A 24,635-nucleotide genomic window follows, 5' to 3' on the forward strand; every position below is an offset into this window, starting at 1 on the left:
CCTCCTGCATACATTTCTTCTAGTGAGGGAAAAAAAACCCCATGAATTAGCAAAATATTCAGGACTTTGTGAACATTCCTTTTCTTTCTCTTTCAAAATACTTCTGTATCATAAACTCAAGACTGAATTTCCAAATTTAGGAGACAACAAAAATACCTGTGAGTTTTCCAACTTATGTTTCCCTGAATTCTCTTACTAGCCAGAATTTCATAGACAGAATAAATTCTCTAAATTTTAGTGCTTCCCTTGTATCTACTTCAAAGAATCTACTTTTTTTTTCTTAATCCTTATAACCTTGGCTACAATATTGCAAGTCAAACTCATGATAAAGTAAATTCTGTAGTAAGTTCAATATTATTCCACCATAAAATTATCAACAAAAAATACAGGGACACCCGGAATGGCGTATTAAATCAATCGGTGCATATTACCAATTGCTGTCTGAAAGCTGCAAGTTGCAAGATGATCAAACATTGCTGAAGTCAACAGAATGCTTTTTAAATACTTCATCATTTAATGTTATTAAAATAATTTCATATTTGCATACAGAATTTCATATGGCATCTTATTTAAAAATAGTTCAATGTCATATAAAATTGTTTACATTCATTATAGGAACTTAATAATTATTCTGGCTAAATAAAAAGAAATCAAACCTATTCCTCGTATGCAAACTATTTCTTAAACGAAGTAAAACAACCTGAATATTTTTCATCTTATACTCCTCTTTCTCTTTTATTGTCAGCTATGATAACCTCCAGCCAAGGAAAGAGAAACGACGACCTTCACTTCTGCCTTACAACCGGCAAACTGTTTTGCCTTGCAGTGGATAAAAGATCAGAATCAACATGAACACTGTTAAACATTAACACCTTTTAAATATGTACACAATTCTTTTGTTTACCTCACCAAAATAACCTCAACTTTGGTTACTCTGTTACTAAGTTTTCATACTTGGCCTCTTCAACTGCCATTTGTTCCAATTTCAGGCTTGGGTATATTTAGGATTAAGCTCACAGAATACATGAATTGCTGGAAAACAGAAATATTTGAAAAGAGTAGGGCTTGTACAGAATTTGCTCTCAGCATCAATTCTGGTAAGAATGGGTGAATGACATTTTTAGTGAAAAGAACTTTCTTATTACTCAAGCTTGATTTTATGCAACCCCCTGAAATCACACACATGAAATCAATGGGTATTACTGAAGTAATACAACTCAAGTATTTCCAGTCTTAAAATTATCTTTTAAAATTATGTTACAAGTATATTTGCCATACAAGAATTATGTCATTCATAGTGGCAGAACTCTATTTTACACAGTTTTGTACTTCCTGAAGTTATAAAGTACTGCTCATGTAAAAATAACACTGGTAAAAATCTTGAGGAAAGCACTTTAGCCAATATTTCAGTCTATGAAGTTTATGTAGAAAAATCATAAACTAAATTCTTTTCAAGAAATTTGGGATAAACAGAACACCACAAGTTCTCTCAGGAGCTGGAGAATGCAAACAAATGCTTCTAACTGCTATGGGAACTGGATAAGCACTGAACAAGCCTGCTGAATCAACATCTAGCAAGTACAATGTCAGGTGTAACAGAATTTATCTGCTCCCAAAATACCAACACAAAATCACCTCCTCTGTCTGAATCACAGGTTTTAAATGAACACCTATTTTGGACACTAGCAGAGTACATTAATAGCATGAGTGTGCTGATTTTCGTAAGTTTTCAGTACATTTAGAAACTCACATTAGTACTGGGTCACTTCCCTTAAGTTTAGCAATAAACACTTGCACTCAAATGTTTTTACTGTTGTGGTCCAGCGAACAGAAGCTGAAAACATCCACTAAAGGTATCAGAGTAAAGGTGGCCTTCACTGGTATATTATTAGGTATCAGTGTAGGTTTAAAAACTAGTGTTTGAAATTAAGACAGACAGGCCTATAGACACTTAAATGCACTCCTTATCTCACTATAAATCCAAATCAGAGAAGTGAAACTATCAGCCTGTGTGTGTATGGAACAAAATAACATTCTTATTTGAAGAATAAACATCTCTTGAGGCCTCATGTGAAGATGCCAATTAGAACCCACTAATTTAATACCCAAAGTGTCCACAACTGTGCTCTGCCACATCTACATTTAATGTGTGTTAAATGTACACTGTAGCAATGTATAATAAAACTGTTTGCCACCATCACCCAGCAACTGTGTTCCCTGGTTGTGATTTGCAACTGTTAGAAGCCAAATTTTCAAGTCTGCCAAGCACTTTCTGTTAGAAAGAAGAAAATAAAATCTGACTTTATCATAGAAGTAGACGCACTGAAAAATAATTTTATTCCTCTGTTACAGAAAATTTCCTAGGTCTGAGAACAACATCTTTGATAGAGGCAGTGATTTCCTGGAGCTCTTTTCGAATGGTATCTGCTCCTTCCTCCTCTTCCCTGTTATCTGTTGTGTCGCTCTCTCCATGTTCAGTTTTCTTAGTCTGGCTGATCAATTGTTTCACCACTAATCCCTGGTATTTCACTAACAGAGAATGCTGATCCTGAGGGCAAAAGAAGAGAACAAAACAAAGGGTTGTCAATGTTATAGAGAAGGTAGACAGGTCTATAATTAAAGATTAAATTTTTAAAAAAGCATTTCCCCATTCTTGCCTAAAGAGGGTTAGTGATACATATTTTCATCAAGGTATTTGACAACCTAAATTCTCCCAGACATTCAAAGAGGCAGAAAAATGAAAGTGCGTCCATGCAGCAAAAACTGGACAATTAACAACTGAAGCAGGAAAGCAATACAGTCAGTAAACATCCCTAGTTTTGGCAGTATAAAACACAGAATTTCAGTATTTTTGCTTTGGAAGAGGTGTATCTTTCTTTAAAACTGAATTAGAAAAATTTAAAAAGCAACTATGCTATAGCTGAGAGGAGAGAGAGTGTAAAAATGTTCAGTTATACAGAGCTGCCTCTATGAATAAAGGCAAAGTACTAACAACAGATTGATTTTTAATTTTATTAAAAAAATATTGATGACAGATCCATGAAAGGATAGGTTTGAAATACAGTAGAGATCAGAGGAACTGCATATTCTGTACATAAAGTAATGATCAGATATGAAATGCAATGGTGCCAGGTTTATGCAGCAGAAATAGTGTAAGGCACAACTATTACGTTCTGTCATAGATAAAAGGTAATTTCCCCCTTAAAAAGCTAGAAAAGAATACCTCTGGGATCTTGCCACTTAGGAAATTAATAATCTGTGGTACTGATCTTCCTGGTGCATGAAGCATACAGTGAGTTGAAAACTGAAATAACAGTACTGATGTCAGGTGCAGAACAAGAGCTGGATCTTCTGTGACTTTCAGCTGTTCAATCAAAGCTTGTCTATGTTGAAACAGGACTTGCCTAAGGAACAAGAATACATTAAACAAAAATATAATTCTATGATTTTATCATATAGTAGTTGATCAAAGACTCTAAAACATATCTAACATCAATTATTTTACTTTTCTCCTCTGACTGAGCATTTATTTATGTGAAATTCCAGAATAATAAAATTAAAAAAAAAAAGTTAGCACTGGTGTAGCTCAGATTTTGAAAGACCCTTAGAGAATTTATACACTATGTTGTAGCAAGCAGTGAGTCAAGAAAATTAGCTAAATGTGAATTCTCCCCTCCTCCGTCTCCCAAGGATTTTGGACTGCTTGACTTTGTATTTTTCCATTAAACAGTTTGGAAAGAAGGACTGCCTCTTACTTATACATTGTATAAGTAAGTAAGTGTGACTGCTGCCAAACTAACCATCTAGCATTTGTGCACCAATACAACTACACTTCATAAAATAAACAAAATTAAGGTACCTTTCCTTCTTTTTGTCTCCTTTTTTCACCATAATACCACAAATATCCACTGCAGAATCAAGGCACGAAAGAAAATCTTCTACACTCTATTAAAAAAATGATATAAATATTTAATCTTTGTTAGCAGATTACAAAAAAATTTAAGTACTGTTCACAATTAATCACATGAAGAGATGACTGTGAATACACTTGAAATAAACTATAGAAAAAAGAGAAAGTAACAAGTAGAAATTAACTTAGTGGAAAATAACTTTGTTCATCTTACAATAGTTCATACACTTAAATACTAACCCAAACTGTAATTCATTAGTCTTAAAAATGGAATTAAAAATGAATACATGCTTTAGAACTATATGCAGATATACTTTTTCTTAAGAAACATATTGCCTTCTGTATACAAGAATTAATAAATAACTCTCCTTTGTACCTGCACTGCCATAATCTGAATGTTAACTTTTTTAAAACATATCCATGATTTTACAAGTTAAAAAATACTTGGGAGAACAATCAGAAACTTTGGGAACAAAATAAAAAAAAACATCAACCACTTTATGCAGGAAATTCTCTCTCAGTTCTTACTTTTCTCAGCTGCCCATAAAAGACACACACACTGGAATCTATCTGGCAGAAAAGAGCTAGGTGACCATCAGTACCAAAATGTAAGATCACCTTTTCACTTCTGAAAATTCAACACACTCTCACTGTGTGAGTGCCTTACACAAATTCAAAAGGCTATTTTGCCTTCATTCTTCACAGCAGCAGAGCTTGTGTACTACACCATGTGTCTCAGCTATTTGTTAGAGTCGTATCAGCAGAACAGAAAATCTGAACTTGGATTCACATCACTTTACCTTGCCATTCAGAGAGGTATGCAGTTTAGTCAAAGGACCTTTGGTGTCTTCTGGCTGTTTACCTAAAATCTTGGTCCTGCCCTGTATGGGACCAGAATGGAAATAATCTGTGATATTAATTATAATTTTAGATGTAGGCGCATCTAAACAGAAGCAATTAAATACCAAAGGAACATCGCTGATCTACTGGAGACTGTTAAAATGCAACTGTTCTCTGTGTACCTCACTTGTGATCGTAGAGTAGTTTTCCGTTGTCATCATTGAATCAGATGCTAAGAAGTTGAAAATAAGATTTGTAATGTCTGTACACACAGTCTTCAACAAGTGTTTGGCAAGGTTAGTCTGAGTCTCATCTGTTAAAAGAAATAAGTGATTAAATTCACTTATTATAGTTATATGATTCCTATGACGTTATCACAGCACTTCCCAAAACCATGAGCAGTATTAGAAAGTCATCTGGACGCATGAAGCTAAAATCCCTCATTTGCTGTTTCTAAAGGAACATTCTTCAGTGAAAAATGTGAGCTTTCAGGTCTGTAAGAACATTGTAATGCATTGTTAGTATTTCAGAGGTGTATCTGTATAAGCAGTAAACTAGTCCCTCTACAATACCCCTGAACCAGTAATAAACAACCACTGTTATCTATCAAGTAATAAGTATGTAAGAGAGAATTCTGCAGCACAAGCACTCCAACAAAAGAGCAGACTTTAAGATTGAAATAGTAGAATTTAAAAAAGAAAAAAAGAGGCTACAGAATACATGTCCGAGAACAAAGGTTCTTGGGAAATAATTCCATGTATTCCAAAGCATAGAAATATCAAGGTTTTTCGCTAGTGTTTCCTTTTCTTAGAAGTTTTCCACTAGGAAACTTCTACAAGAAAGCTGAATACAGCAGAGAATCTTGGAAATGTCTGCAATATTTTCCTAATGCTTTTCTGTCAGATGAATCTACAACTTTTTGACAGACTATTCTCAAGGAGCAGCTACTTTCAGAATCAAACTAAGAGGTTTTAACAGCAGCTTCTTAGAATCAGGTAGTATTCAGTTCTTTCAATAGTGGCACAGGCGACAGAATAAAGTGAGCTTACTAATTTTTTTTTTTCTCTAGACAATAAAAACTTGGAAGGAATGCAAAGACTTGGGAAGGAAGGAGAAGAACACACTTAAGACAGAATATGGATATGAATAAAGAGAACGTATTACAATAAGTATGCAAAGTGATGCACTTCAGCATAAGGGGAGTGTTTGGCAGAGTAAACACAAGTCAAGGTTTTTCTTTTTAGATTTTCCTTTTTGAATTGTTGCTCCTCTTTGACCTTGAATGTAGATTTTGCAATAAATTTAACATTTTTACCCGTGAAATGCTTTGTTCCCTTTTCAAATAACCGAATGTTGTTGTACAAGTTTGAGAATTCCTCCTGCAAGTCCTTCATAGTCTGTCTTCTGTTAGCTCCAGAGGAAGATGTTGAAGATGTAAAAACAGAACGCACAACTTCCTGATAAGTTTTTGTTAAAGGCCTTAGAAGGAGAAAGAAGAAAACATCTAGCAAAGTGTAAAACTGTAGGTTTTTCCAAATACATTAGCAACAGAGAAAACTATCTCATTACATAGTAAAGGAATGAGACATGAATGTCACATATGAGATAAATAAAAACAAAAACCAGAAATCAGAAAAAAACACTGGGAAATTTAAATGTACTTCTGCAATTGCAGAGGTACTACTCTTACAGTATGCATGGTATGTAAATGCTTGCCATGGTTTTAACTTATAACAACTCCTAAATGGAAGCACAGTGAAAGATAGAAGGATTTCCAGAAGCAACACTATTCACAGACTTTAAGGGGTCTGTGGACAGATTTCAGGTTCTTCTAAAGATGCAATTATTGTTACTGTGGAGCTGAAAATAAGCTTGCTGACAAAGCATGCAGAACCACATACTGCTAAGCAGAAGCATTATTTCTCATTATTGTGTCAGCACAGCTTTCTAATACCTCAGAAGTACGTAATGCAAAGCTGTATAGAAAAAGAATATTGTGATTCACTTCTATCAACAAATCACTTTTTCTAAGCAAGAAAACAGATTGAAGATTCATCTCAAGTGAATTAAGAATTTTGTAACTCCAGCTGAATTACAGAAATTACCTTCTTAGATGTTCAGCAATTTCTGTAATAAGCTCTTCGGGGCAATCCTGCAGGCGGGTCTTTAAGACATCCTCAATTTCCTCTTGAGACATGAAAGGGAACTCTGGCTGCTTATTCCTACCTGTAGTGGCCATGAACAACATTCACTGAGAAAACATTCCATTTAATATTGCTGCAACTACTCTGTGGTATGAGACACTGAAAAGTCCAAACATCCACAGAAGAAATGCATTATCAATCCTGGAAAAAACCTGATGACTATACATGACAGTTACATTTTACCTATCTGAAAAACTCACAAAATTTCTCTTTCCGTCACTTAGAAGTTTCTGAAGTGATGTAAAAGGACATATATTTTTGATGAGACGTTTCAGACTGTTTAGCCCATCTGTAAGTTTAGAAACCATAATCTCTCCAAGACCAGATAGATTTTAAAGTGCCAGAACTGAATAGAGTGTTCCTATTTGAAGGATTTCATAAGCCTTTTGGTTTTTTAAACTCCATTTAGTAAAGTACACAATCCTGTAACACAGCATCCTAAACTTGAGGTTACAGTATAAAATTTGAGGCGTGACAAAACAACAATATTAAACCAGGAGAGATGTTCCAGTAATAAAACCCACTTACATTCTGCTTGTAAATGCATAGAAATTAGTGCAGCTGTGTTTTGATTTTGCACAAAACCTGAAGTTTGCCTGCATGCTGCGGAATTTAGTTTTTACATGTAAGAATGGGATGAGGATGATGACAGAGAACCAGAAAAGGACAGGCATTCCATGTTCAAGTTGTAGCTTAAAACAGGGTTATTCTGCACATAAAGTAACTGCATGTACGGAGATCAATGATGTTCCTAGTTGTGCCACAGCAGCAATAACCATACAAGGTTATATAAACAAGTGAAAAAGGAGCTTAAATCAGGTTTCGAAAAGGTCTTATTTACATTTGAATGGTTTCATCTGAATTTATCTTGAGATTGTGGTTCAATCTATTCACTACAATACAATTACAAGAAGCAATAATGGTAAAACATGAAAGTCTACACCAAAAAGAAAGTGATTTAACACTGTTTTACTCAGTAATTGAGAAGTCCTGAAAAATAACTTCATTTATGTATGAATTACAGCAATCAGTGAGAGCAATATCAAACAAAATTAATATGCTGTACTTCATAACTTCAAATATCATGTTTAAAAGTATTTTTCAGTCAGCATTGAAAGTCTAGATACTATATAGAAAATAGAAGCACACTTTTCTGGTGCTCCATTGAATAAAAGAAAGAACACGATTGTTTCATTTGCAACCACTGTTTGCTCTAAGTCTAACAATACTGGCTTTTACTTCTTAGGAAGCCATCCATGCTCCTTCTCTTAACTGAGAAGGTAGAGAAATGTGTGCCAATAGGGAGCAATCAAACTCCTTTACAAAGTCAGCAGTTATAAAGGTAGCTAGATCAGATGCAAAAGTCTCAGCTAAACAATATGAATATTTTAAAAAATATTAGAACTTAGTTTTGACTTTACATTTCATCCCTATGGAGGAAAACTGTTTGATTGCTATAATTTGTTAATTTAGGCCATTCGTTTGCCATACACAGGTGTTACAAAATCAAGCCTAACATTTATGCCAAAATCTAAGGCATTTCCAGCACAAAATAAAACAATAAATAAACCTAAAATGGTCTAATTTCCTTTACTTATATTTCTTTTTTGAAGACTAAGCAATACTTTTCAGTGAACATGGTACATCCATTTCATTTAAATAGCAACATCATATATCCATTGATACAATTCTAACTAAATGCTATTCTCATCTTCTTTGACATTTTACCTGACCTTACCTATACAGTGGGGGAAGAACAGACATGTGGAAAAGCAAGTGACAAAAACGCGTTGAATAGACATGAATAGACAGTACCTAAAATAAAACTACAAACCTGTGACAGTCCCTTGAGACTCTTCATCGCTGTCAGCATCCTTTCTTCCTTTCTTCTTGGTTTTCTTAATCTTGATCTCTCTGGCATTGCCACCGCCTCCTGCTCTCACGCTTCCACTGCCCTCTGGTGGGGAATTACTTGCTTAGTAAACAGGAAAGTCGAAGCACTTAAAAATTTTACAGGAGTATCATAATTATCTGAGTTATTTGTTAATGCTAAATAAAAAGCCCTAACCTGAGTCTCAACACAACCTATAACCCATATTCCAGAATCTCAGGACCATTAGTTTCATCCTTAAGAAAAAAAAATGACTGAGTTAAAGCTTTGTTAAAGTCAATGTCATTAATAAACACAAATACTAATCATATCAAGTGCACATATGACTAAAATAAAAAAAAAAGAGCAGTATCTTTCTTCCAGCTGAAAACAGATGAAATACAAGTGTCCATAATGCAATGGGGGATTTTCTGTTGGTTGAAAATAGCATCTTAGTAAGCACTTAGCATCTTTATCCAGTGACGCTGAATAACTGAGCTTTCCAAAAATATCTCAGGTAATGTAACTTTGTTAATTTTCAGAGGAAGAATCCAACATGAATAGCAGTTATCCAAAATATTCCTGGAAGCAGACATTCAACTAACTAGAGCACTCAATGTTTTCTGACTTCTCCTACATGACTATAAAGCAGTGAGATATTCCAGTTCTGACTTTGTTCAGAGGTCCTGTAATCAATGTATTCAACTGCAGACAGAATTTCAATTTGTTACACAGTCCCTCTCCACAAAGTAAGCTGTTTTGCTGTTTGTTCTCTTTCTCATACCTTTTTATTTTTTCACTTGCCATGCCTTGAGAAAGTAGGTATTTTTTCCACTTAAATATTCAGTCCAAGATTCCAAGTAACTGCATTATGTAACAGTACTATTATTTAAGAAAAGGAAACACAAAGACAAGATGCTACTACTTATAAAGCTAACTGCATCTGTTACATGCTATACATGGATTTTTAAGCATCACTTTGCAGGAAGAGCAAAAAAAAAAAAAGATTGCTTTTCACGAGCTTATTTGAAATATAACTGCATTACAGTCACATAGTACATTACATAAACTGTTATGTTAGGTTTTTTTAGGTAATACACCTAACAGTCCATAAAAAAAACCATTCAGGGTAGTGCTTGCTGATGGTGGAGCAAATGTTACCTGTGGATATGAATTTATCTAGTCACGTAGTACAGGCTCAGTAGAGTCTCACTCCTCAGAGTGCTGAAAACTGAAGTCATTCTGTTATGACAGTTCAATTAAGTTTCAAGCTTCTCTGCCTCAGCTATGGCCTGGAAAAACCCGCTGTCTCTTGTTAAGAGTAGAATGTAATGTTTTACTTTGCAGGTGAGTATATTCAATTAAGCTAATGCATCAGTGCTCTAATTCCCTTACTTGCAGCAGCACATAACACTCTGCATGTGAGTTCAACACAGACTGCTCAGCTATGCTGTAGCAACACAAGAGCCACAGTTTTTGGCACTGAAAATACAGCCTCCAATCTGAATAACATTTTAAAAACCAGAAAGATTTCAATGGGTTAAACCCACACATTTTTTCTTCCACAGATCAAAATCCATCCCAACAGCCACCACACAAATGGAGCAAGGTTTGGGATTAATTTAATCCAGAATATATCTCAAAGTAAACTGTCTTAATGACCAAGTAACTGTAATGTGTGCAAACAACAGAGAATTCTCTGGTATAGATTTATCAGAAAAAATGTCAAATATTCTCCAAAAAACTCCCAAAAACCTTATTCTCAATTTATACAAAGTTATTTTAGAATAAATATCTCAAGACTAGAAAGAAATATTTTAATTTTCCTGGATTCCTGAAAAGTGGAGACTAAAAGTGTATCTGCACTGAGTGATAAAAAATGGTATAGGTCCCTGAGCTAATACTGGTTTTGCCCAGATTTATGTGACCATACTGTATACAATGGATTCCTTGCTTCTAAAACCAGCTGCCTTGAGCTGGATTCACTCAAGAAACCTTTATGGTAGCTCCTCTGCACTTCTAAATCTGAAATTAGTTCTAATGGACATATCTCAGATATATCTACATGCACAGTATCATGGTAAGTGGTTGGATTATTTCTTAAATATCTTCAACAATGGACTGGAGAGTACAACATACACAAACTTTAAGTATTTCCAAGGCAAAACAAGCTTCTTTTTTTTTTTTTTGGCTTTAGCTAATGTTGATATTTTTTTACCTGTTGCTTTCTTTCTTCTTTCATCCTTTTTGTCTTTTTTATTAGCATATGAATTCTCTAAACCTGAAGCCTGTTTTAAATCTTCTTCAGTGATTAAATTAACAGGGTTGTTTTTCATTTCCTAAAATGAAGAATATGCACTTAATAGCAAAAAGATACACACAGGACCAAAAGATACATAAGGGAACATTTAAGCTGTTTGACCATTTTCGGGTACACTAACCAAAGACCATGTCTTTCAAGCGTAACACATGAAGAGATATTTACTCTCTTCAAAATATGGCATCTGATCATATTGTTAGTGTGACTGTGTTCCCTGAGTGCAGCTGAATATACATTAAATTGCACTGATTACATACACATTTTCTTCATTTATTTCATATGAGATGTAATGAAATGATAACAGCAAATAGAAAGTTACACAAGTTACCTTCCAACTCTCAACGTGCACTGCATCCTGATAATAATGAAAATAAAATAAATAAAAAACCTGTACCTTTTCCGCTTTCTGTTGCATCATATCAGAAAAGAGGTCAGCACAGTTGCTTAGAAATTTCTCACTGACTGCAATGGTGTCACTGAAGACTAAACCTGAAGAGTTTTTGTTTAAAGACCTCATCACTTGCTGAAGCAAAATCCCAGCATCTTCTACTGACAGTGAACTGGGCAGAAGGGTCTAGGGTAAAGAAAATCAAAATACAATAACCTCATATGTGGATAAACAGAATCCAGAGACATGCCATTTGACGTCTGTTATTCATTTAGAAAACACTGCACTTTTAAAATTAGTCTAGTAATTTAAGAGTACACACCATTTTAAATCTTCTGACATCCTAAACAAGCATTGCCCTAAAAATATGTGTTACCTGAGCAAATGCATGGCCACTTCTTCAAAATGAAGCTCAACAGCTACTGAGCAATGCCAAACACAAAGTAATAGTGGGCCTTAAAAATGACAGGGTAGTACTGTAAGACCTAAAATTAGGATTTAGCCAGGACAAAATGGCTAAGATCCGTTTGCTTACTGAAAGTTTTGTAAGAGTTCAGCTTAAACTTTTTTTTTTTTTAAAAAAGCCCAATAGAATTATATTGCTCTCTTGCAGAATACTTTAGTACTAATTTTGAAATAAAGTTAGTCTTACGTATTTGTTAACTGAATACCAGCATGTCCTTGATGCTTTAAAACCTATATAATACAGGTTTTACGGCTACACCTTTCCCTGTTTTTGTTCAGATCAAATCAAAGGCATTTAATGCCTTTTTACTTCTCATTTTAAACTGAATTTTCCCCTTTGACAACACGGAATTTCATTATACACATGTGCAGTTTCAGTAAAGTATCATTTAACACAAAAATAAAAGAAAAAATCCAACGACAATAACTGAAAGGATTGCTTACTGCTACATCTATCCAGTTTCCAGAGCTGATGGCTTCCTCTACAGAGGCTTCAACTTGATCCACAATTTCTTGACCGACACAAGCTGCTCTCAGAAATAAGAGCTGTGTTGACTTGTATCTTTTTTTAATGTAGCCTGCTGGGTCGGGGATGCCAAGTCTGTATAACGCATCAAATTCTATAAAATAGTTAGATGTCTGTTACAATTAAGGTCCTTCATATACACAGAGGATCTTAGGTGATGATTTTATTTTGAAAGCAGGTAGTGAAGAATTACATATGGTTTTTATACAAATAAATGCAGCCTTAAGCTAATGGTGACCTAAAACTTAGTGCCCTAACCCTAAATACTGTTAATAGAAATATGAAGATTAAATCATGGGGATGACTTTGGTTTGAGTTTAGAAAAAAAAATGTGGGTTTTTTTTCCAGATTCTTATTCCAATAAGTATAGATCTTAATTATATTTAAATTATGTAATAGTATCTTTCCAAAGTATTCTAATATAACATGAACAATATTTACAATATATACAATGCCTAAGTGTTTTGTTTTCAAAAGTTACTCCAATATACTCAAAGAATTGTGCAATGCTTCACAAGCAAAGCATTTCAACTATTTGGCAGTATATACTTAAGATGTTCAAAAAACATTTAAAGACTTTGACAGATACTCTATCAAACAATATTACAGAAACACTTATTACCACCACTGTAAATTATGGTGAATCTTTTCAATCTGCAAGACTGTTACTTAGAGACAGACCCTTTGGGACTATTAAGGGTACATTCCTCTATTCAGGTCTACATTTTCCCATAGCTCACAATGTTTTAAAACCTCATCATCCAGCATCACTCAGCTTTAAATTAGATAGATTTTTCTGGATTTAAATCAGGACACTACTGCTACTCACTCCAATTCCACAGATATTGTTTTGGAAAAAAATTCTTCCTGTGCACTGCAAATTTGGACTATTAACAGCAAAAGTTTGCTGGACACCTGCCATGATCATCTGAAAAGTCTACAACAAGCAGTCTAAGAAATGTTTTGGAAGCAGAAATAAAAGTAGCATTTGTAGCTCTGCTTGTGAGAAATAGTTCCTGTTTAGCAATACGGCTGAATCTGCTGAAATACAGTTCTTTGCCATAAAGTAACACACATCATTATAAACAAGATGGTCTTTTAACAAAGGACTATCAACTACTGTATTGATTTCTATTTATTTTTGTGAGGCTTCACTCTAGGCACTAGCTACATTAGGGTAAGATCAATTACCTAAACTAGTTTTAGAAAGATATTTTATCTGTGAGAATACTGATTAATTACCTAAGTAACCATTCTGTTTGAAAAAAGAATCCACCCAGTTGCTCTGTGTTCTGGCATAGATATCTGGAACAAACACGGCCTTATCCTGTCTCCCACCAACCACGGTGCCTTTTAGACGACCAGCGTTAACAAGTTCTTCTAGCAAAGCTACAAGAGGAAAATAAATTAAGAGACGGTTTCCATGTCAACATATCCATTAATCAAAAGATAGCAATTATTTTCCCTAGTTTGCTTTTTCTTTCTTCCCACCAATTAGTTGTTTGTGCTTGTTCCAGTGAAACATTTCTGAGCTCTATCAATTATTTTTAACACTTATGAGAATGTCTTCTTCAGAGCTCTGGAAATCATACATTTCAAAAGAGTGAGCCACAATGGCAGGATCAAAACATTTTTTATATGCGGGTAGTTCGAGCTTTTAATTTAGAAAATGCAGACTTAAGAGAATCTTTCTCTGGCCAGACAGTAAAATATATGAGCATTTTATTAAAAATGTTCTCTTTGAATTCACTGCTTGTTAACAAAGATGAAAAAAAGAGATCTAAGCACATAAAAATGACTTTTGTCAAAAAAAAGGTTTTTTGCAATAGCAAAAATGCTTTTGCCTTTTCATAATGTACATTTAAAAAAATCAGTGACAACAACTGCCAAGCTCTGCTAATTTCCAGAGCTTCATTGGATTGCTTTTTTTATCCTCAGTTTCTGTTAATTTCTATTTCATAAACAGACAGGTTTTCCTCTGGAACAAAAAATTAAATGGTTCCAGAAGAAATACCGCATATTAAATCAGCATTTGCTTTTTCAGATATTCTTACAGTGTAGATGAGCCTCTATAAGCTAGCAGCTATTGAACACAACTGTCACTAGCAAAGCTGAACAATACTTACACTGAAAAGATGTAGAAGAAAAAGAAACTGATTTAAACAAGATATAGTTTTATGTGATCTAAGGCAAGAGCTAGAAATCACGTTTTGCCATGGTTCTGTTACACTGTATAAAGTGGAGCTTATAAGACCAATTCTGGAAATAAAGTTAGATTTTTATACTTCCTAATATTTTAGTTATCCTAGAAAATAGAGTCAATGTGCCTATTCCCCTTAAGCGACTGTCAGACGATATAGTTTGGTTCTCTGTTTCCAACTTAACTTCTTCTTACTCAAAGCTTTTTAGGGAAAAAAATTAGACTTTAATGGAATTTCAACCAATTTTGTGGAGCACTAGCAATGAACTAGAGCCTTTAGAGAAAGAAGACACCAGAAGAGGTCGTCAATTAATTTCTGTATTACATGAAGTGCCAGTTCTAAATCTCCAAGGCAGAGGAGTTGCTCACAGAATTTTCACAGAACCTGCTACAATTATATCTGAACAGTATTTTGTTTTAAACCAACACGACCTCTGCAGAGCCACCATAATTTCACACTTATTTTTAAGGGTGATCAAGTAGTTTGTTGTGTTCTATTAGTTCTCTCTTAAAGTCTGGCAATGACAGTAAGTATCCCTACATGCCTGTCCTACATCAGTAATATAATATTCAGAAATTAAGTACACCTATAATTTCATTATGCTTTGTAATTAGGGTTTTTTTCATTATGCTTTGTAATTAGGGTTTTAGCCTAAAGAGTTTCTCATTTCTGGAACTATTTTCTATCCTAACTTCATGCCAGCTTAAGATGAATAGCAGCACAGCTATGGGACAGAACCAAAGAATAATGTTTATCCCATCTAAACCCAAATGTTGATTAAATAATTAGTTGTTTGTAAGTTATACAAACATTACACTGACCTTACATTTTTATTCTGGAAGAGACAGAAAACTGACAAAGACCGTTTCAAAATACATTGCAAATAGCGACAAACATAGAAGGTGAAAAGTAACATAATTAAAAGGTATTTTTCAAGTTTCCAGCATTTGTGAAATTGAAATGGTATCTCAGCAAATGGACAAGATAAAAGCAAATGTTCTCTGGCACTGAGTAAAATGATAAAAAGCCCTTTGGAACTTACGAAACTGCAGAGGTAATGAAAGACAGTGAGAAAAACTAATGAAAAAGACAAATTCACTGAATAAAACCCCCAGCAAACTACTAGAAATGCATATTGTAATGATTAGTGGTGAGAAAAAAACACTAGAACTTCAATTCGCATTAACACATTCACATTAACAAACGCTTGTGTGTTTGTACACAAGCAAAGCACAATGATTTACTTGAAGGACTTGTTTGAAATAGACTGTAACAAAATACTGAAATTTGCTGGGTATAAAAATATTACTATAATGCAATTTAACAGATTTTCCTTTCGATGTATGAATACCTGGAAGGCACATTAGAAAACAAGTGGAAATTTTAAATTGATTATGTGACAGTAGAGTGTTTTCATGGTTTTATTTAAGTGCTAAGATTTTATTTTTTAATGAATAAGCTTGTCAAAAAGAAAAAGAAGGTAAGCAGAGAGATATCATAGTGGAGCTCAAGTGAGTAATACCCTGAAAGCAAAAAGACCCAATGAAACAAAAGAGAAGTATTAACTTTCCTGAGAAGAGATAGAAAACCATTAAAGGATTTTAAAGACCAACATCACTTGGTCAGCCAGCATACAAGACTAATAATGCTTGAAGCAGCATTTCAGAGAGATCGGAGTGGGGACACAGACAAAAGCTGCAACACCAGAAGTGACAAACAATTAAGTAGTGCCTAAAGATTTCAGCAGTTGGATAGGGAATCTTTACACATTTCTATTTAGAAAAGGAACTGCAGAAAATAAAACCAAGCAGTTTAAGGATATGCTTTATCTCTCAGCATATGAAGTCATTTAAATAAGAGTATAACAAAAGCTCTGCCTCCGTTATCACAAAGAAGAGTCAGTAAATAAAATCCTGAGTGTTTAATGCCATTTGGGTACTTAAATCTGTCCCCTTTTGTGTGCTTCACTGATAAAACTGCCAGTAGCTAAGGGCAAGTAACGAAACAGACGACTAAATAAGTACTGTACTTCTTGCATCATTCTGCCCCCAGAGGCATTTTATCAACATACGCTTTCATTGCTTTAGACACGGAGAACATCCCTTCAGCTATGGATAGCACAAAAGGTTTAATACTTTCTACACTGAAGAGAAACATATTGTTCTTTATTCCAGAATTAAGGCTATATACTAAAATGCTTCTTTGAAAGCACACTTACAGTAATGAAGAATGAATTACCTAACAAACAAAAAATATTCAGAATGAAACTCACAGTAAAGTAAATGTTCTTGAAATCCGTACCGAGTGATCAAGTTACTTACAGGTGTAGGCCTTGGAAAAAAAAGAAAAACAAAACAATATGAGTTAATGACATGAAATTGATGTGGAGAATCCATAAGTAAGAAAGGTTACTCTAGATGGACAAAACTAAAAGTATCTTAGCCTCAAGGTGCTACACTAACGTTTGAAATAGTTTACAAGGTTTAATTTTGAATTACTGTGAAGTTATATCTTAGAACACAAAGCTACAATAATTACTGTAAGGAAAATTTTGCTCTCCCAAGTTTTTCTCTTACTACAAATTGCCACAGAAGTTTATTGCTTTAATAAGAAAAACTTATCTATAATCACATGTAGTGATCACAATATGTAACTGACTAGGGAGCGGTAGGGTAATAATGAGGACAGATACTCTACAAGCAAATGAAAGAACTATGGATTAACATTTTCTTCAGCCAAAAAATTAAAGTATGTTGTAAATTATACATTATTATACTTCCCTTGTTTTCACTTCAAAAGGAGGTCCCTGATTCTAACAAGTGAGTCTAACATAACTGAATATTTCACTCAGAAACTGAACTTAAGGGAATCTATACATAGGTCTTTATTTTCTTTTCCTTTTCAATCACAACTGAATTTGGTGCATAAAGACCTATGGCAAAAATATTTTAATATGTGGTTGCAAGCGTTGCAATTTACCGAGTAATCGCAGTGAAGAGACCACGGATGCGTGCTCGATGGCGGGACACAAAGGCTTCTGTAAAAATCACCCCACGGTTTTCCTGGTCTAGTTGTCCATGAATAATTCTGCCCAAACGCCTGGATAACGCCTGTAAATAGATGAATTTAGCTTCTCTAAGAATGTCCTCTTCTATCAGATATGTGTGTATCTAATGACGACAGAAAACTCTGCAGAAGAAATAAGTGTGGTTTGGAGATGCACAATGAAAACCCAGATTTAATCTTTGTCTTAGTTTTGTACGAACCAGTGAATGACAAATTCACTGGCCACGTTTTTCAAAAACTCAAGATAAAAATTACCAACAATAAATACTAAAGAGGTGCAAACAGTTTATAAATGTGCATCCTTGCAAAGTGAACTAAAGCCAGGAGATACTACCCAAGAAACAATGACAAACCATGTAACAATTTTTGTATGTTAGAAATCTTTTTGTAGAAACTGATCATGCAACAAATATTAGAGGAATCTTTAGTATTCTTTAGTATTTCCAAAAAAATTTCAGATCTTACACTAATCTAAGGTGTTCCTAACAGTCATAAAGATTCAGAAGAAATATTGCCAGTAGTGGAAAGGCAAATATCAACCCTAACCTGTGAACAACTGTTGAACTGCAACCTTTATGTACCTGATACTTTTCTGCTTAAAATGACAAGTAGTTCATTGCAATTAACGCAATGGATAAACAAAAGAAGATAACAAAAGAAGACAAACACAATCAATTCTGCATTTGCTAAGTTGGTGGCTGGCATCACCTGTATCAGGAAGTCTCCTGGAAGGTCATATGCCTTGCAGAGTTCTGATATTGTCACCTGGCCAGTTTCCTGAAGTTTATCATTTATTTCTTCCGCTAATTGATCCAGGTAACTCCTTATTTAAAAACAAGGAAAAAAAAAAAAAAGACAACACATCAAGTGTGAAATTCAAGATCAACCTCAACTTGACATGCTGAATTAATAATTGATCTCTTTTAATAAACCTCTTCTTGCTGCATGTTTACAAAAATAAACTGAAAGTTATTTTAAATTAATAAAGGAGAACAATATAAGTGAAAAGGTGTGGTTTCTTAATAAGTCTGCTAACCAGGTATTAAGATGGGACATTTATCTGCTTGTATGCAAATGTAAAAAAAACAGAATGAGGAAAACATGCCAATGAAACTTAGAAAAGGGTTCTAGTGAGCAATACAGGTCTTAATTATTTCAAGAGAGCCAGGAACTTCATATTCTTGGATATGAATAGGTCCTGCAGCTTGATAAATAGTAAGAACCATCCATATGAGTACTACTTCAGTGGCTGTTAGTGTGCTGAAAGCCATGCAATATCCGGCTCAAATATCTTAGGCTAAGAGGAGGGAAAAAAGGAGAAGGTTTGTCAATAGCTGAGGTAGCTATAGAGCAAATGAGGTGTGGCTGCTGTACACAAAGACACTGGGTAAGAAGTGAACCCTTCTAAGTGCAGGACACTGGACACAGACATTCAGTAAGGCCTTTGCTCCATGGATTTACTGGATGTTTTGCTGAGATAGGCCTCACCTGCCATTTGGAAAAGTAGCACTGATCACCACCAAGCAGCCCCAGCACCAGCCAAGAAAAAATTTATTTCACTTCAGAAGCAACAACGGCTGGACATTATTTTTAGTCTGTGTTTTAAAAAATACAAAAGATGTGAATTATACATACTGCTCCTGAAAGTACTCACTCATTTATAAGCTGTCCCAATACAAGCTGAATAGTTTTTTCAGATTTAACGATGTCATTAGCTCTGTTTTCAATGTGTAGAAGGTCCACATTTATTACCTAAAAAAAAAAACAACCCCAAACCAACAACAAAACCTCTTATCAGAATTTTAAATTGAAAATAATTTTCAAACATTGAGATATTACTTACACATTTCTATGTCTTGAGGAAAGGTGCTTTTATGTTTTTCTACTATTGCACATGTACAGACTTAAACCGTGTTTTGAAATAAAGTAGGGGTGCTTTAGGGGAAAAAAGCTCTCTCTGCAACTGTGACAAGGTTAAAAGAAACCTACATAATAAAGAAATACCAGAAAGCGATGTCAGAAAATGGCAAATTGTCTTTCAGAGAGGTTTTCTGATTCCAAATAATTTTGCTTAAGCCAGAAGGGAAAATTAGTCACAGAGGAGGATAAACTGGAGGATAAAGATTAGTGGAGACAAGAGATTAATGAAGAGGGAAGATCCAAAGAGGCATGCAAAGTTTATTATGCATGCTCCTCCAGCTTTCAATTTAAATGGGAAACGTATTTCTTTTCTGTTTGCCCTCCACAGTTTACAAAGAAAAGAGTTCATAAAGAAAATCTGTGTATTTCAGTGGTGATTTAAGAAGTCCTAGATTAGCATTAAGCAGAGAGGAGCTTTCAATAGAGCAATAAATGGATGGATTAAGTAATCTGCAAAACTCTGACATAAGCTACCAGTTCTTCATAAAATTTGTTCTGCTTTAAAAAATTAATTTAGCTGGAATATAACTAATGAATGCCATATTTACAACATACATGGTGAAGTAAAGAAAGAAGTACAGAGTTTTATTACTAGAGTTACCTGTTGTAAGTCGACAATGTTAACTCGACCTTTAAGAAAAGTACAAATACACTTTTAGTACATAAAATATATTTTAACAAAATTTAGAATACAGCATAGTCCATCATGCACACAGTATTTCTCTACTTTTTTTGTAGACCAGTTAAACCATCCGTGAGTATACCAAAACAGAGATTGTTAAAACTTTCTACCTTTGCATGATGCTGCTAACAAAAAACCAGTAATTTTTAATTCAACTCAAGCTGTCACACTGATAAGATACACAATGGCATAACACAAACTAAGGCATTCCTGTGGTAATAGTAACAAAATGACTAATCTGTATAAACATAGTTAGAATTTAGTTTTCTGAGACATATGATGCTGTGAAATTCATCCTCAAATATAACTAAAAGTACAATACACTGCCTGATCAGAAAAACCACTGACACACAAGCAGCCTGAAGAGTATTTGCTTTCTTATATATTTAAGTCAGATCTTACAAAACAGATGGCTCTTCACACTAGTAAAATAAAAGAACTGTCAATGACAATTTACAATTATTATTATTACTATGACACAAAAGGAAAATTACTCTGAAATTCCAAATCAAGGCCAAACATCTGGGCCAGATAGTTAACCATATTAAAATGCCAAATTTCCTTCAAAAGGATTCTTAGACAACTTTACGTCAGAAATTCTGTATGGGTGAAAATAAACCAAGTAACATATCTTGATATGCTTAACTAGAAGCTTGACACAGATCTGAAGTGAAAATAAAGTAAGAGTAGGTGAAATAATGTGTAGGTAAAGCAAATGGAAACGAGTTGACTTTTTCTGAAGGATTAAGGATACTGAAAACTTTCAGGTTCCTTCTGTAGTCTTCAAAATTAACTTCCAAATCCAAAGGAAGAAAGCAAATGCCACACTTACCACCACAAACGTGAAGCTCGTCCCGGATCTCCTTACTTATCTGTGCTGGAGTGACATACTCCTTGCCATCAAGTGTGTGCACTACTTCCAGCTGCTTCTCCGCAATCAGTTTAGTGACAATTTCTATACAGTTCCGTTCTGACAATCTATCAACAGCATAAAGAATAACCAGTTACTCTAAGTAAGTACTTGCTAAAATTGTCTTTTAATTGACGTTCCCAAAATACTAAACACAGGATGTACAACGAACATTACTTGCTGTTCTGTGCGAATATACTTTTTCAGACAAACCTCCCCCACTGCCTGAATCCGGCTTACCACGTACCAAATCAACCATATGGCTATGCTTACTCGGGTCATCTCTCCAAAAAAACTTTTACTCTCCTCCTGAACAGCTGTCAGCCCCGCCAGCTGTAAGAATGCACCTGCTGCTGGTGAATTTAGGAATGGCTGCGCTTAAAGAATTCGCGTCTTTCATCCTTCTGTCAATTTCTATTTTGCGCGTTTGAGATTTGTGTGTGTGTTTTTTTTTTTTTTGTTCGGTTGTTTTTTTATTGTTTGTTTGTTTGCTTGTTTGTTTTTCTCTTTAATAAAAACAAGTTATGGGCAACCTCAACTGGTCAGCCAGACATAAAGAAGAAACCAAGCACTGGAGCTGTGCCGATGTCAAGCAGCTTGAACATACCCAGTCGCTTTCCTGGGCCCGCACGTACCCTGTGGGGCCCCAGGCGCCCCCTCGGGGCTCACAAGCACCGGCACAAGGGGAATTACCGAGGGGCCGTGCCCGGCTCAGCGCCCCGGGAGTGCCCGGGCCGGGGGCCGTGCGGGTGGAGGGGAAGGAAGCGCGGCCGGCGCAGCGAGGGGGCGGCAGCAGACGGGCCGCAGCGAGGGGCGGCGGGCTCGGCGGCGGTGCCGGCGCCGCCCTGCTCACCTGTGGGCCACCTCGGCGAACTGCGCCCGCTGGAAATCGGCCGCCAGCCGCCGGATCTCCTCCCAGGCGGCCGCCATCGCGCCGCGCCGGACACGTCAGCCCCGGCCGGGCGGGCGGCGGGCACCCAGCGGGCACCGACCTCCGCCCGCAGCGCCGCCTGGCGGGCCGGAGCCGCCCCCCGCACCTCCGCACGGCCGGCGTATTGAAGATAAACAAACAAACAAACAAACGATCAGCAATCCACGGAAAGAAGAGGGGAAAAAAAGTGGTATTTTTTCCACGCGGGCCTGACTCCAGGAGCTGGAGCGTGGCGGAGGTGGCCACGGGAGCAGGGACACAGCGCTGTCAGCGCGGGGTGCCGCCGGCCTGAGAGCGCCTTGTCCGGCGGGGCGGGGGGATGTTTAAACTGTATCTGAGAAACGAAGCCGAGCTTTCAGCGTGTTTGTGGAAGTGCGAGCTGCCTTCGGAGCCGCCGCTGCCGAAAACCGAAATGAAATCTAGAGTGCAAGTGGGTTATGAGGTCAATGGTGTTACCCTTTAGCGGCACTGCTGTTACACAGCGAGCAGCAACCCAAATCTATGGGACCGGAGGTGAGCTGCGCTGAGTTAAAGGCCTCTTCGGCTGTTCCATGAGGTTGGCTTGTCTGTGGCGATGGCTGAGAGCACTGCACAGGGAGTGCTGGGAGAGGGAGTCCCAGCCATCAGTGTACAGCTCTTTCCAAGCGGGACAGCGGCAGGAGAACCGCGAGCTGCCCGACACTGGGAAAGGCGTCCGTGCTGCTCAGGCTGTGTCGTTGTCCTTCCTTATTTCTTGCATAACCACTGTTTTCACGGACACCGAGCATCACTCTGCGACACTGCCTTACAAAAGTCTCGGCAAAAGTCTTGCTAGCGCAGTTGGTGTCATGCTGGGTGCAGTTTAAATAGCGAGCACAAATATTTTGCAAGGTACTAGCACAGTAAGTTGTGCTATTTTACTTAGTGTTAATATAGTTCATTTGCTTAGTTACCTCAACAGGGTGTTGAGGTCTGACCTTGGAGCCTTCATAGGCAGCGAGACAGGATCCTCAAACAGTTGTGAAGCTCTTCCTAAAACATACATCTAAACCAAGTTCGCTAATTACTCAGAGGAGGGAGGTGCCTGTCGTTCTCCACAGCCAAAGAAGAGAGCAAGGAATATTGCTTAGCCATATACTTGATTTAGACATATTTCTGTGGAATGAATAGTGTAGTGGAAGGATAGGTATATTGTGATAGCAATTGTGGGGGCTATTTTTATGAAAATTTTATAGAAACAGGCTACCATAGGGACCATCAGGAAAAAGAACTGGGAACTTAGAAGCGGATTCCTCCTACCTAACTTTGAATGCATCTGAAGTGCTTTAATTATGTATATAGTCTGTGGGCTACGGAGATTCCCTTTCAGCTAAAGTCTGAATCTGTCTTTGGACTGGCCAACTTGAGCACTGTAGTTAAGATCCAAAAGTGAAGTATAATGGTTTGGACCTTTGCTTTTGTGTGTATGACTTGAGTTCAAGCCACAGTTGCCAGATCTTCATATAAATACGCAACAGTTGTAGGCATACAGATATTTCCAGATTGCAGGCTCTGTTTTGAGTCTTCAGTCAAAGAAATTTTATAAGGACCCTTTTCTTTTGAGATGTAATTACACATGCACAACATGTACATCGTGTAAACTGAATGAAATGGAGTATAAATAACATTTTTTAAAAATGGTTCTTTCATTCCACATATGTCATGATATTATCTTCATAACTTGTTGGTCAGCTTTTCCTACCAAACAGATGAATTTGTGAATTTAAAAGGTTTAGCTATCAGGTTTTGCTCATTAATGGGCTTACTTTGATTTTAGCAGTCAAAAAGGTTCCCTCATATCTCATTTGCTTTTTATTGTGCTGATATTCAAAATTTAAGTAACAATTTTGATGTGGTGATTCAGAGAGGTTGCTCTGATGAAGGAACAGGTGTCTAATAACCCCTTCCTTTATCAGAGAAAGCTGGCAGGATAAAGCCCAAGCTTTTTTTATATGATAATTGGCTACTGGACTTACATTAGAAGCATTTTCAACCTGGCTGTGTGTGCCATGGGTAGCTTTGGCTTTTTTCATTTTCACTGTCCCTTTTTAATGCACGGTTATAAATAACAGAATTGGTTTGCTTTTCACTGTACTCTTTTCTTTGTTCCTGTCATGTTGCATGGTGGCTGTGCTAGTGGGAGGGTGCTTAGCTCAACCTCAGGCAGCCTTTTCTGCATAACTGTTAGGAAACAACATACTTTCAATTAGTTAGTATGATTACCTACCTAACTGTAGATAGGAGAAATTTGGTATTCATTTGGTTCTTTCTTGGCAGTGAATATTCATATCAATAATAAGGCCTTCTCTGAGCCAAATATTTGTAGACATACAGGGTATGAAACAGCAGATGTATATGGAAAATCTCTCAAACGAGTACTAAAT

At 36.1% G+C, this 24,635-nt stretch overlaps 1 protein-coding gene across 1 annotated transcript; it reads right to left on the minus strand.

The window, feature by feature from the left end:
• Positions 1-491: 491 nt before the first annotated feature.
• UFL1 (UFM1 specific ligase 1) lies at positions 492-22,270 on the minus strand. The gene is made up of 19 exons (XM_027893123.1): positions 22,156-22,270; positions 21,225-21,370; positions 20,312-20,340; positions 19,445-19,542; positions 18,499-18,613; positions 17,704-17,834; positions 16,997-17,055; positions 13,766-13,912; positions 12,442-12,617; positions 11,539-11,718; positions 11,043-11,163; positions 8,789-8,911; positions 6,856-6,976; positions 6,066-6,229; positions 4,933-5,063; positions 4,711-4,791; positions 3,860-3,945; positions 3,224-3,404; positions 492-2,548 (listed from the first exon to the last, which is right to left on the minus strand). Exons 1-19 carry the CDS (start codon positions 22,230-22,232, stop codon positions 2,336-2,338), a joined length of 2,379 nt encoding a protein of 792 aa, XP_027748924.1. The 5' UTR covers positions 22,233-22,270; the 3' UTR covers positions 492-2,335.
• Positions 22,271-24,635: the final 2,365 nt, after the last annotated feature.

Source organism: Empidonax traillii, unplaced genomic scaffold (genome assembly GCF_003031625.1).
Source record: "Empidonax traillii isolate 1590-97213 ecotype Southwest subspecies unplaced genomic scaffold, ASM303162v1 scaffold382:size1915631, whole genome shotgun sequence".
NCBI lineage: Eukaryota > Metazoa > Chordata > Aves > Passeriformes > Tyrannidae > Empidonax > Empidonax traillii.

What these genes read in the sequence shown, in the direction of transcription:
- UFL1 (XM_027893123.1), bottom strand. Translation starts at nt 22,232, where the DNA reads ATGGCGGCCGCCTGGGAGGAGATCCGGCGGCTGGCGGCCGATTTCCAG. An exon ending in TCAAGAACATTTACTTTACT is followed by an intron (nt 13,913 to 16,996) that starts GTGAGTTTCATT and finishes TTCCTCTTGTAG; the next exon opens with CTTTGCTAGAAGAACTTGTT. An exon ending in GTCTCAAGGGACTGTCACAG is followed by an intron (nt 6,977 to 8,788) that starts GTTTGTAGTTTT and finishes TGGCCACTACAG; the next exon opens with GTAGGAATAAGCAGCCAGAG.